We start from the raw sequence: 13311 nt of genomic DNA on the forward strand, positions 1-13311 counted from the left end.
CCTCGTATGTTCCAATGAAACAACGCCATCGCTAGTCAAAAGGTTGGGGGAACGAGACGGGGGAAGAGCTGGTCACCTCGACGGCCGCGGAGGGCCAGGTTGCGAGGGAACTACGCTACAACCGACGGGAGGCGGATCCGGTTCCATCGACTCGTCGCCAGCTGCGGCCGCTGTCCCTGGTTGTGTAGGACGGGCCGCATCATTTGCCGACGAAAGGCCGGCGGAGCGCCTGGCAGCAGAGCGTCCCGGCGAAACTGAGGACGGCCGGGAGCAGCGACTCACGGATGGAGCGTCAGACGAAACGCGCCGGGGTGGAGAGGGGGATAGAGACTTCTTCTTGGAGGCCTTCTTGGAAGGCCGAGGAGGCACAGGGATGGTGGGCTGGACCCGAAGAAGGTCCTCACGCGCGGGGTCCGTTTTGGAACGCCGGACCTCGGAAGCTGGGGTCCGGAATGTTTCCCCGATGGACGCCTGAGAAGAGGATCGCTTCTCAGGTGGCGTGGGGGGGGGAGGAGGAGGAGGAAGGGTGGCCCCTGGGGCAGAGGGGGTGGGGGCCACGGGGGAGGAGGATTTGGAAGGGAGGGATTTGGGAGGCGGAGCCAGAGCCCCCAGATGGGTGGAGGAGGTGGAGGGGGGACAGGATAGGGGTGAGGATACCACGGAAGGAGTGGACACAACTGAGGCAAACGAGGTGGTCAATGGCACGGGATGGAGGCGGTCGTACTTCTTCCGGGCCTCAGAATAAGAGAGCCGATCCAAAGTTTTGATTTCTTGTATCTGTTTCTCCTTCTGATATGCTGGGCAGTCTGAGGATCTAGGCGAGTGGACGCCAGGACAATTAATGCACCGAGGTGGTGGGGTGCGTGTATGTTCCTCACGAAGAGGATGTCCACAATCGCCACAAAGGGGCTCAGCCTCACACCGTGATGACATGTGCCCAAAGCGCAAACACCTAAAACAGCGCATAGGAGGCGGGACGTAAGGTCGCACGTCACACCGGTAGCACATCACCTTCACCTTCTCTGGGAGAACATCCCCCTCAAAGGCGAGGATAAAGGCCCCGGTGTCGATGCGACGGTCTTTGGGGCCGCGCTGGACTCGCCGGACGAAATGCACGCCTCGGCGCTCCAGGTTGGCCCTGAGCTCCTCATCAGATTGTAGCAGGAGGTCACGATGAAAAATAACCCCCTGCGTCCTATTTAGTGCCAGATGTGGGACAATGGATACTGGGATGTCCCCTAGGCGGTCGCACGGCTGGAGCGCCGCCGACTGTGTGGCGGAGGTGGTCTTGATAAGGACGGACCCTGATCGCATCTTGCTGAGAGCCTCGATTTCCCCGAAGACGTCCTCAATGTGCTGAACAAAGAACATGGGCTTGGAGGTGGCGAACGTCCCCCCATCGGTTCGAGAACAGACCAAATAGCAGGGGAAGTACCTCGCCCCAAGCTGGCGGGCCTGTCCCTCCTCCCATGGAGTGGCCAAGGGGGAAAGGGCAGGAGAACCAGAACTAGAAACTGTACCTTTTCTTTTGAAAGACTCGGCCGCAGAGCGACCAGATACATGTTGACGTTTCATCTGCGAAACGTCCGCCCCGATACCACCCACTCCGACCAGGGGCTCTCCCCACGGGCGCCACCCAGCCGCAGCAAGGGCCACCTGGCAGGATGACCATTGCCGGGAGTCCTGATGCCCCAAGGAGACGGGCATCTACTCCTTGTCCGACGTGGGGAGGGTGCAGCTCAGGTATCGGCAGTACGATCCCTGTGTTGTCAGGGGGCTACAACCTAGAGGGTACATGACGACCCCACCACAACGGGCTGGCTACCGTGCTGGATTTCTGGTGCCATGGAAAGTCCATCATGATCGCTGGTGCAGATGGAGATGCACTATGGGCGTAACTTTGACAACCCATCAGGCGTTGAGGGCCAATTTGAGGAATAGTGGGTAAGGTTACAACGCCGGTGCAATGCTGAGTGCTAAGGTCGTAGTGCACTTAGGACCAGTGGTACACCATGTAAGGTGTCCTTCCCCAAAAGGCTCGTACTTCTGTAGAATTTTGAAAAATGGAGGTCAAACCCCAAGGGGGGCCATTACATGGAAGGCCGAAACGGTTGAAACTCCTTTTAGTCGCCTCTTACGACAGGCAGGAATACCTCGGGCCTATTCTTACCCCGGACCCGCAGGGGGGGGGGGGGGGGGGGTGGCAGCAGGAAGGGCATCCGGCCATCCCTAACACTAACATTGCCAAATCCGTTGTAACCACGCTGACCCTGAGATCGCTGTGAGATTATGGTGTCAGCGAAAGAAGAAGATGTAAAAGGAGTCACTTCTAGAAGTGGAAGGAGCAGCATATTTGTAAAAGAATGGTATTTTCACAGTGTACAAGCGCAGCTAGTTAAGCCATATCTACGCTCTGCAAACATGAGTCTACTGCTGACCAGCCTTCACATTTTATAAGCTATTGATTTCACAATTTAATCAGGTCTTCTCTTTATTCAAACAGTTTATCTAATGCTGAAGCCATAACTCAAGACAAAGGAAACGCTTTTTCTCTGTTTTGTCCCCAAGAGCTAAGGCTCTTGCTTCACATTTTATTCATAAATTTCGAAGCTTAAGCACTGAAATCTGAAGAAAAAAAAAGTTTGCTTAGCTTCATTCACGCAGCCCAATGAGCTCTGACATGTATGCCCTACAGGAGCTTTTACATGTGGTGATCCTGCTGCTCCTTGCACGAGGTGTTTCTGCTGCATACGCTTTCATACATACTGTCAAAAAAAAAAAAAAAAAAAAAAAAAAAAAAAAAAAAAAAAAAAAAAAAAAATGGTACGTGATGGACTGAGACAATCTGGAACACACATCTGATACATGCTTGTGCAGCCTTACCATTATTCAGTGTAGTGTGAGGTGAGAGGTTCGAGAGGTTCGAAAGTGATCCGATCTTCAAACTTATTTTATATCCTGACAGTATATACTTCCCAACATGGGTTCCATATCAAAACTTTATGTGAGAAGTCCCCTCTACAACCTATAGAAGCCAGGAATAGGAACTGTAAAACACTGTATTTACAAGTTATAACTCTGCAATTCAGGTGATGAGAAGCTCAATTTCGCACACACTTAACACTAGAAGACAAATAATGCTATCAAAATAGTTAAATTTGCCCTTACCCATGAACGCACTCATAAATTTCCCCCTTTCATTGGTAGGTATCCATCTTGAGATCATGTAGCTGAGGGATGGCCAACAGAAGCCCTAATGACACAGAAGTGCATGTGCTATTTCTCATCAAAAATTTCCTTAAGAAATAAAATGCTTTACCGAGCAAATAACCAACTAGGAGAATCATTCCAAAAATAAAGAACGTTTTTATCCATAAAGCCTCCCTATTCTGCCTTCAACATTGGCACTGTAAGACCTTCCTCACCGTTGGCTCCAGAACGACTAACAGTTACCAAGCATGTCAGTTATTTGATTTTAAAACGTGTAACAAAATTAACGATCCCTTCAAGTGTTAGCTTCGTAGTGTAATATAGTCTTATCTCCAAAGGTCCACACTATGGAAATATGCAGACAGATAACTGATGTTTATGGAAATGTGATGAATTACGCTTCAATTCGAAAATGGTAAAATGTATGTAATTGCAAATGAACGAAAGTTCATAATGATAATTGATCTGTCGACATTCACTGGGACTGACGAAACTTATGGATTGAGGAAAAAATTCGGGTCATTAATTTCAGTACTGATGGACTGATCTTGCAGTTCCTGAAATTTCGCTGTCAGAACACGAGATAATGACAGAGTTGCACCGTCTTTTCTCACGCAGTACGTGAAGGATGGAGAGAAGTTTCAAAAACACAAGTAAATAACGTGGATTGTTGTCCAGAAGCGTCGTGCTACTTCTTTATGACGTTTGCCCATGTTAATTTTTTTTAAGCACTTCTAACTCCTCAGCTGATTCTGTAGCTGAAATCGTGGTTCTTTCCAAGATCTGGATTTAACTGGAAGACATTTTCAATTGGCTTAGTGTGAAATGAAGCAAAGAAGTGACTGTTCTCAAGAAACTATATTAGCAATAAAGGAGACCTATTCCGAGACAGAAATTAAGATTTCAAAGATTCCTACACACCAGTTCACTCTTGACAACTCCTGGCAGCAATGACAAACCTCTTAGTTCTAATATTACCTAGCATTTTCTTGTAATCACTATCAAAGAAGTCGCAGACTGATTTCGGTTCCTCCACACACACACACACACACACACACACACACACACACACACACACACACACACACACACAGTGTAAATGAGAAAATATTGAAAAGTTTTATGCGATTTTGTTTCCGTGACAAGTATCTGCACCGTCTCCATTGTGTATCACATGGGCTGCACAACCAATCTTGAGAACACTGTTCAGTTTGGAATAAACATTGTTCCTGCTCTTTTGTGCTCACCAAAGTTGGTATCAGTTATCTGCACAAAATGCGACAATCTTGTCAACTATATTTTGCTTTTTTAAAATATCCGGAATATATCTAGCATAATTCCGCTGCTTCTCCACGAGTGTTCCGAAGACATTAGTTTGCACTGAACACCCTGGGTAAGATTGAAATGTGTATCTACAACCGGATCTAGCTTTAAGCTCTTTTGATTTGATGCAATCAATCACAGACACAGGCTTAGCGCCTTTAAGTTCTGACTTAACATGTCATGTGCATGGCGATAAAACTTTCACTAAAATCGTCTCGTATTTTGTCCTAGAACATGCGAATTCCTGCTCAAAGAGGTCTCATGAGGAGCAGTGCAGTCCATTGAATGGAAAGAATGACTGTTTTGCGGTATGGAACGCATGCAGCCCTTCTTCTGCGGCGATACGTTTATCTTCCTCTGTTTGTAATTTATTCGTACTACAAAGAAAGTTATGCTGCTACAAGTTCTCGCAGAAAGTGCCAACAAGTGCGTTTTTTCTTTATATTCTGCATTACATCGGCAAGCCCTCCGTGTTCAATAGAAAAAATTGAACGACACAACATACATTCTACCTTAGTACTTGTGGTTTCCATCAGGAAACTGAAATCTTCTTCATTGTTTTCGAGGAAGAACACTTTCTTTTCCCCACGTTAACACACACACACACACACACACACACACACACACACGTCACTGGAGCGCATTAAAGCAAGCTTGCCGAACCCAATGTTGAAACTGTGCCTATTTCTTATTGTTGTCTGTGATAGTCCCAAGACATCGTGTCGGATGCATCTACTGCAAATTCATGCCATCTAACAGTGAATAATTCGTAACTACAAATACAATTGAACATTGATAGCAGTATAACGTTATTTAACGAAAACTTGTTACATCCGTCCGTCATTTCTGCAGTAGCAAATAATCGATACGTATCGCGAAGTTTACACGTAAGTCACTGGCACTGAGCATGATTAAGGAAAATCTTCTGTTCATACCTCTCCTCAACGTGTGACCAAAATAATGCTTCTTTATTCCATCTTTGCGTTCCAGACAAAGCAAGACTCAAGAGAATGTTAAGAACTATGTCCATGACACTAACCTGACGTAAAAATAAATAAGACAGAATGAATCAAAAAAGGGCACTGCTGATCACGAAAAAGCGGGACATTTGGGGTCCCGTTGAATATATTGCGGAACAACAGGACATAGAATGAGAAAAAGGACAGTCCCGTTTAATAACAAGGCGTCTCGTCACCATACGTTGATGGCTGATTAGGCAACAACAAAGCACGTGGAGCAGTACGACAAACGTTTTCATCTGAACGACAACAACGCAGAAAAATTACTAAGATATGAAAATAACCTAAAATAAGTTTTATTTCATGATCTTTAATAAAAATGTCTGGGGGAAACAAGTGTTCTGTATTTTTAGAATGACCCTCGTAAATTCTATTTTTACAAAATTTCTTCAAACTTTATATTTATTCTAGGTACGAAGATTGTTCATTTGGCATTTATAAACAACCAGCTGTTCATATGTAATTAGGTATCTCGAATAAGACATGTACTCACCCCACAAATTCCCTGGAAAACCCTGAGGGCCACCAGAGCTCTGTAGTCAAGTGATGCAAAAAGTGGTATTAGTAACGTTGTTAATGAAATCATAAGGTTGCTGAAGCCAAATACAATCTTTGTGCCGTAGTATTGACCCATCATTCCTCCAGGTACCTGCGCTGTCCAGTAGAGCCAGAAAAATGCTCCCATGACAACGTTTTGTTCATGTTCGTCCCAGTCAAATCTGTTCTGAAAAACATGATTGAAATTCATGAGTTTTTACAAGAACAAATTTATAATTTGATAAAAAGACTTCAACACTTTCGTGACAGAGAGAGAGAGAGAGAGAGAGAGAGAGAGAGAGAGAGAGAGAGAGTGTTTTCATCGATAATCTCTTTTCCGATGGTCCTGAGCACCTGTGCAAAAGCTGTAAAATTAAACCAACATTCTCAGTAATATCCAGTAGAATGGCCAGGCAGGGCGTCCCACGTCACCAATCGTGAGTTGCACAACGTGACTTGCGCCACTCTTCAGCACGTCAACGTGCCCCGCAGGCTCAGTGCCAGTTTACGGCTTGTGTGCTCTCCGAAGAAGGCGGTTAGCACGCCGAACTGACGTAACCCGTTTGATGTCCATCTAACATCCAGACGCTTAGTGAAACATGTAACACCGAGTAACAGTCTCGTAGCGATGACCCGCGATCAACAGGAATAGCTGTGAGCACTAAATGTCATACAATGTGACAGAACTGCGCGCTGTACTTCTGGAGGCAGCTGTGATGGCTGTGGAGACCCAGAAAATATGAAGCTGTCTTTATGCGATCAATTTAGATTCTAGACGCTTAAGAGAACTCCTTATAGAGGAAGCTAATTGAAACCCTCAGGGAAGTTTAGTACTGGTCAATATGCAACGAAGTGATTATATATATTAGTGTGCGTGTGTGTGTGCGTGTGTGCGTGTGCGTGAGCGAGCGCGCGCACAGGGTGCGATGCTCAATTTGAATTTCCCGCCATATCTTAATTCCGCCGAATGTCGCGATTGACGTTCTCGAAAACCATAGGCATCTCATACAGCCAGAACCTCAAAATGGCTGTGAGGTTACGGACAAGTGCGGAGTACAACCGAAAAGCCGCGATTATCAACAGTCTTGGTCCATTGAAATAGTTTGATTTTTCTGGTAACAAATGAACTGGTCACGACATTTTGGCCAAGTATAATGCTTCGGAAAAGTCTGGGGAAGGTATCGCTAACAGGGCGAGGAAACCTCACTCTAGGAAACACGTGCCACGAACTGCGGCAGTCATCGAAGAGGCTCAAGCGATGATATCGGAGGACCCGAAGCAATCGACGAGGAAACTGGCATCAGAATTTGGATGTCAGCGAGCGAACAATGCGTCGGATAGCAGAGGAGGACCTCATGCGAGCTATTTAGTCCAAAACTTGCTCTCGGATAATGTTGACATGTTTCGGTCAAAGGAGTTGTGGCCCCCGAACAGTATGTTTGGAGCGTGGTCGAAAGAACTACCAAGAAGACGAGGCACTCTAATGTCGCATTGCAGCGCACCGCTATCGAAGCAGCATTCGTGCTGTTTTAAAAAGTGTGCGCAGTCGCTTCAGGACAAGATTGGAGGCGGTCATTGGGGCTGCAGGGGGGGGGGGGGGGGGTTACATCGAGTAATGTTAGTCTTGAAAGATACTATTTATAGGAAAAGGATTGTCATTTGTATTTTGTTTTAATAAATTTGCTTTTAAAAGAAGTTTCATTTGTCAGGATTTAAGTCTCACACACACACACACACACACACACACACACACACACAGTGTCCCAGCTATCTTGTCCACCCAACATCTCTCTGGCACAATGGTCCGCCCCCGGTAGCTGAGTGGTCAGCGTGACAGACTGTCAATCCAAAGGGCCCGGGTTCGATTCCCGGCTGGGTCGAAGATTTTCTCCGCTCAGGGACTGGGTGTTGTGTTGTCCTAATCATCATCATTTCATCCCCATCAACGGGCAGGTCGCCGAAGTGGCGTCAAATCGAAAGACCTGCACCAGGCGAACGGTCTACCCCACGGGAGGCCCTAGCCACACGACGTTTCATTTCTGGCACAATAACAGCTATTGGAAAATGACTTTCACCGGTATCAATGTAGGGCTGGGGCCCATGAATATACATATTTGGAAACATTGTAAAATGAAAGCATGTGTGTTTTTAATACAAACTTATGTTTTTTTAAATGGACCTCCTACATTTTTTCTTCAGCAATCCATAGCACGACAAAGCACATACACAATGGCGTTGATTGCATCGAAATATTCCCATTACTTCCCGAGATATTAAGACGCGAAGTTGACGCTTGAAACACACGACATGCGCTGCTAGCGCACGTCCTGAGGCTCAGGCGTGAACCCTATGCTGCCCGTAATCGCGATATGATTGACATGCGTAATCACACTTCCATACTTATCAAGATGTTCGAAACGAATAATGCGGTCTGCTGCCATCCTGCATTAACGTCGTACATTCCAGCAGGTATTTGTCCCATAGGCTAGGGGTGATGCGGTTCTGTAACATATCTGTGTACCGCAACGTTAGTCACAAAGTTAACTTCGCTTATCGTCAATCCGTTACTAAGTAGGTAATGCCGTTCAACGTTAAAACTTTACTTTACTGTAGATCTAGCGCAAGTGACAATCATTCATTCGTAATAGTAAAATTCATGTTGATGGTTTTAGTGAAACGAGCAAGTGGACTAAAAGTTTTACCATTGTTTAGGTAAAAATGTTTTGATTTGGGAAGTTCAGGTAGATGAATGTAAACACTTTTAACCAATTAGTTTTATTATCACATAATTATCAATGTTATGTTTATCTAATGCGTTAAATGACAAATTGTTGCAAACAAATGTTTCTTAACATCACTGGGTAAAATGGCCCTTTGTAGAAACTTCCACTGTGATACCAGCACTACATACTAAACATAGCGTTCACATCTCATGCTCAAAGTGATGCCCATTGGCTTGCATACATAGGGTCACTCTGCGGATGAAGGATGCCCTACTTCGTGCTACTGTTTCCTCTTTGATGGCTGCACAAGCATCAATAATGCGTTGCTTCACGTCCTCTGGTGTTGTTGGTTCACGTTGGTAAACAGCATCCTTCACTGCTCCCCAAAGAAAATATCCAGCAGTGTAAGGTCCGGAGATCGGGCAGGCCACCTAACTGGGCCACCTCGTCCAATCCACCTACCAGGGAACTTACGGTTCAGAAGTCGTCGTGCCCGTAAGGCGTTATGTGCAGGGCATCCGTCATGCTGGTACCACATGACCATTCTCCTGTTCAGAGGTACGGTGTCCAAGAGAACAGGAAGATTGTGTCGTATAAATCTGGAGTATTGTCCGCCATTTTGGATGCCATTTATAAACAAAGGTCCGATAATGGTATCTCCAATAATCCCACACCAAATATTAACTTTCCACGGACGTTGATGCTCTACCTGAGGGAGCCATTTTGGATTGTCTGCGGACCAATAATGCATATTCCTCATATTGACAATTCCTTTGTTGGAGAATGATGCCTCGTCGGTAAAAAGAACATCTGCAAAAAAATTTGGATTAGTCAGAAGTTTTTGCTGAGCCCACCGACAAACTGTTACCCTATTGCGGAAGTCATTTCCATGAAGATCCTGGTGTAAATGAACATGGTAAGGACGAAATTTATGACGCGTAAGAATACGCTGTGCACTTGATTTCGACACACCAACTTCACGTTCAATTTGACGTGTGCTGATTTGAGGATTCACAGCTATGGTAGCGAGCACAGCAACTTCAGCACGTTCATCTGTGCGTGTTGTAGGACGATGTCGAGGTCTTGGATTTAAGCTTCCCGTTTCACGTAGACGAGATGTGAGACGACCAAACATCCGGCGCGAAGGCGACGGCTTGTCAGGGAATCGTCTTCTGTACAGTCGTTCTGCCTGAACAGCATTTCGTCCACCTACAACAGGGTACAGTAAAGGTATGTAGAGTAGGGTAGGAAACAGACATATTAACTTAATAATCAAAATGTTCGCTAACAGTACTATCAACAAACAAGCAATCTCATAACGTATTTCCCGTCAACTTACATTCTCCATAGATCAGCAGCATTTCTACCATATTTTCATGTGTGTACATTATTCTGTACAGTATAAGTTCCACAACACAAAGTTTATTCACAATGTGTACTACCTCCGTGCCGTCACTAGATTACTCTGATGCACGACTACACCGGCAAGCAGTGTACTGCACGCCAAAGCAACAACAAATGGGATGCTCGGAGGGTGGTGGAGTACAGGAGTTTGCATGGGTCGCAAATCATAAACAAGGCGAAGTGGTAACTGTGGCAGTAGTGGGAACTACGTTGGACACTTGACTAGGTAGAGCCAGGCCCTGCGCGACAGGCACAATGGGTCATATAATGCATTAGATAAACCTTATTTTGGGTGTGCAGGATAAATAAGACAACCTGACGGGTGTACACCGATCGGTACTGGTTCATATTGTGTACGTAAATACGTAAAACGTGCAAGAGGGGAAACCATTATGTGCTTATGAGAGTTGATGGCAGCAGACCGTATTATTCGTTTCGGACCTCTTGATAAGTATGGAGGTGTGATTACACATGTCAATCACATCGCGATTACGGGCAGCATGGGGTTCACGCCTGAGCTTCAGGACGTGCGCTAGCAGTGCATGTCGGGTGTTTCAAGCGTCAACTTCGCGTCTCAATATCTCGGTATGTAATGGGAATATTGCGATGCAATCAACGCCATTGTGCATGTGCTTTGTCATGCTATGGATTGCTGAAGAAAAATATAGGAGGTCCATTTAAAAAAACGTAAGTTTGTGTTAAACACACATGCTTTCGATTTAGAAAGTTTCCAAATATGTACATTCATAGGTCCCAGCCCTACATTGATACCGGTGAAAGTCTTTTTCCAATAGCTGGGACACCCTATATATATATATATATCTCTCTCCGACAGCTAGTTTTGGACTAAATGGCTCGTATGAGGCTGTGGGACGGCGGCGCGGTCTTTTTCTACGAGAGCCTGAAAACTATTTCTGTGATCAGCCAGAAAGCGATGGAGAACATACTGACCATAGTTTCCAGTCCGCAAATCGACATTCTTGTCCAGCCCTCTGAAAGAAATATTTCTATTCTCTGTTTACTCAGCGAGATTATAAATGAAATCTCTCTAACCTAAACACCGTCATGAGCAGTTCCCATTAAATAGTTTTTCCCCCTGACTTCTGATTATCAAAATAATTGCTCGCCACAAAAGTGAAAATAATTGAATAATTGTCACTACTTGGCACGCGGATTTGTTAATATTGCAGGCCGGGCACTAACATTTACTTCTGCGAAATCTAAGCGATCAAGGACGGTGTACAATCCTCAGGAGTTCGCTTCCTGTTTGTACCGGAAACATGAGTTTAGTTGCAGCTTGGCTGTGACGTCACCCAAGCAGCGCGTACTCAGGCGTTTGACTGATGCGGACCTTACGGTAGCTGTGAGCGAAGTGAAATCCATTCACTGCCTCTCACCCCGTATTTATACACGGGGGCGCAGGACGGCCGGCGGAAACACCTGCCATCCACTCTATACCCAAGTATCAGTACCTAAATGGCTGCTTTCGCCGAACACACATTGTTTTATAACACTATCGCGTATTAATTTAGAATTTTTGCATGAATGCAGTTAAGTAGGATTTAATCAGAGAATAAGTTTTAGCTCGCCTGCATTTAAACTTGGCCGTGTAGAATTTTTAGAACGGAACATAGAACATGACCTCTGAACCAAAACTTTGAGAGATCTTGTATTGATTTTTATTTACATCAAAGTCTTGGAACTTGGTATAGCTCTGTCTAATGGATTTCATCGGGTGCTGCAATCAAAACTTTCTATCATTATCATAAATAACAATCTACTACAAATAGGCCTACGGACGTTTTTGTTCCAAATTTAGTTTTCAGTAAATTATTGGATAAGTTTTAGAGGTAGCTTAATGGAGTCATTTTTATACTAAACTGAAACGTCATACAATTTTTCATATTTCTAATTGTAACTGCAATATTCAGCGCCTTCAATTTTTCTCAAAAACATGGATTCTGACCAAAATATTGCTCTAATCAAGTTGAGACTTGTACCAGTTAATTTTGACATACATCTGCGCAATATGATCGATTTTTTTGGTCATAGCTTTGTTATTTAGCGCAACTTGTTTTTTCTTAAACGATGTATTTAGGGAAAGATATTCATGCGATCATTCTCAGATTTGACACAACAATGTACTGTAGCATATGTTGACCTAATTTGGAGAAGCAACTTTAATTTTTAGCTTAATTCTTAAATTGTGGTGCATACTTGTGTGTCACGCACAGACGCGTTATGGTGACGTGGCGCTAGCATCAGAGAACTTGGGTGAGTCCCGGCACAATCGTTCACCTCTGTATCTCTCAAATGACACAGCACTTGTTTCGCCACAAGGCCCTCCTCTGCTATCCGATGCAATGTTCGCTCACTGACATTCAGTACTGACGCCAATTTCCCCAGCAATTGCGCCGGGTCCTCCGAAATCGGCGCCTGAGCCTTTGCGATGACAGCCCATGACGTGCACATACCCAGAATTCATTCATCCAGTATTTGAGAATGGGACCACTTAGTCACTTCAACTGTACACAACTTCCAGTCTGTACGAAACTGCTTCTCGCTGACCTCGGCAAAATGATGAAAGGAAAAAGGTTAGTTACTATATTTTCGCTGTTCATGCAGCGTGAAGTTTTGATTTTATAGTTATTTGCTACTAACTTTATTGGCAACACATTCGGCAGACTGTAGTCACGTATCGCGCTGGATGTGCCTAAAAAATTATGTCATCGGATGACACCCAGTTCAGGAGACAGGACGACATAAAAATTGAGCTGAGTGAAAACGGAACTGCAAGACGAAATTCGCTAGGGATATATGTGAAATGTGTGAGGTGTGTAAAATATGTGTGAGGTGTGTAAAATATGTGTGATAGTGTCGGAAGTTCCATGCGGCTTTTTGCGGATGATGCTGTAGTATACAGAGAAGTTGCAGCATTAGAAAATTGCAGCGAAATGCAGGATGATCTGCAGCGGATAGGCACTTGGTGCAGGGAGTGGCAACTGACCCTCAACATAGACAAATGTGATGTATTGCGAATACATAGAAAGAGGATCGCTACATGCGGACACTGCGACAGCTAGGCCAAACCACAA

General features: G+C 44.9%; 1 protein-coding gene across 1 annotated transcript in view; it reads right to left on the reverse strand.

Annotated features, from left to right (window-relative positions):
- Positions 1-13311, reverse strand: part of LOC124596457 (sialin-like) — a 172605-nt gene that overhangs the window by 67368 nt on the left and 91926 nt on the right. The window contains exons 3-4 of the mRNA XM_047135591.1: positions 6046-6280; positions 3169-3253 (exon numbers count right to left, since the gene is read on the reverse strand). Coding sequence (XP_046991547.1) covers positions 3169-3253; positions 6046-6280 — 320 coding nt within the window. The remainder of the gene's footprint in view (positions 1-3168; positions 3254-6045; positions 6281-13311) is intronic.

Source organism: Schistocerca americana, chromosome 2 (assembly GCF_021461395.2).
Source record: "Schistocerca americana isolate TAMUIC-IGC-003095 chromosome 2, iqSchAmer2.1, whole genome shotgun sequence".
NCBI classification, from domain to species: Eukaryota; Metazoa; Arthropoda; class Insecta; order Orthoptera; family Acrididae; genus Schistocerca; species Schistocerca americana.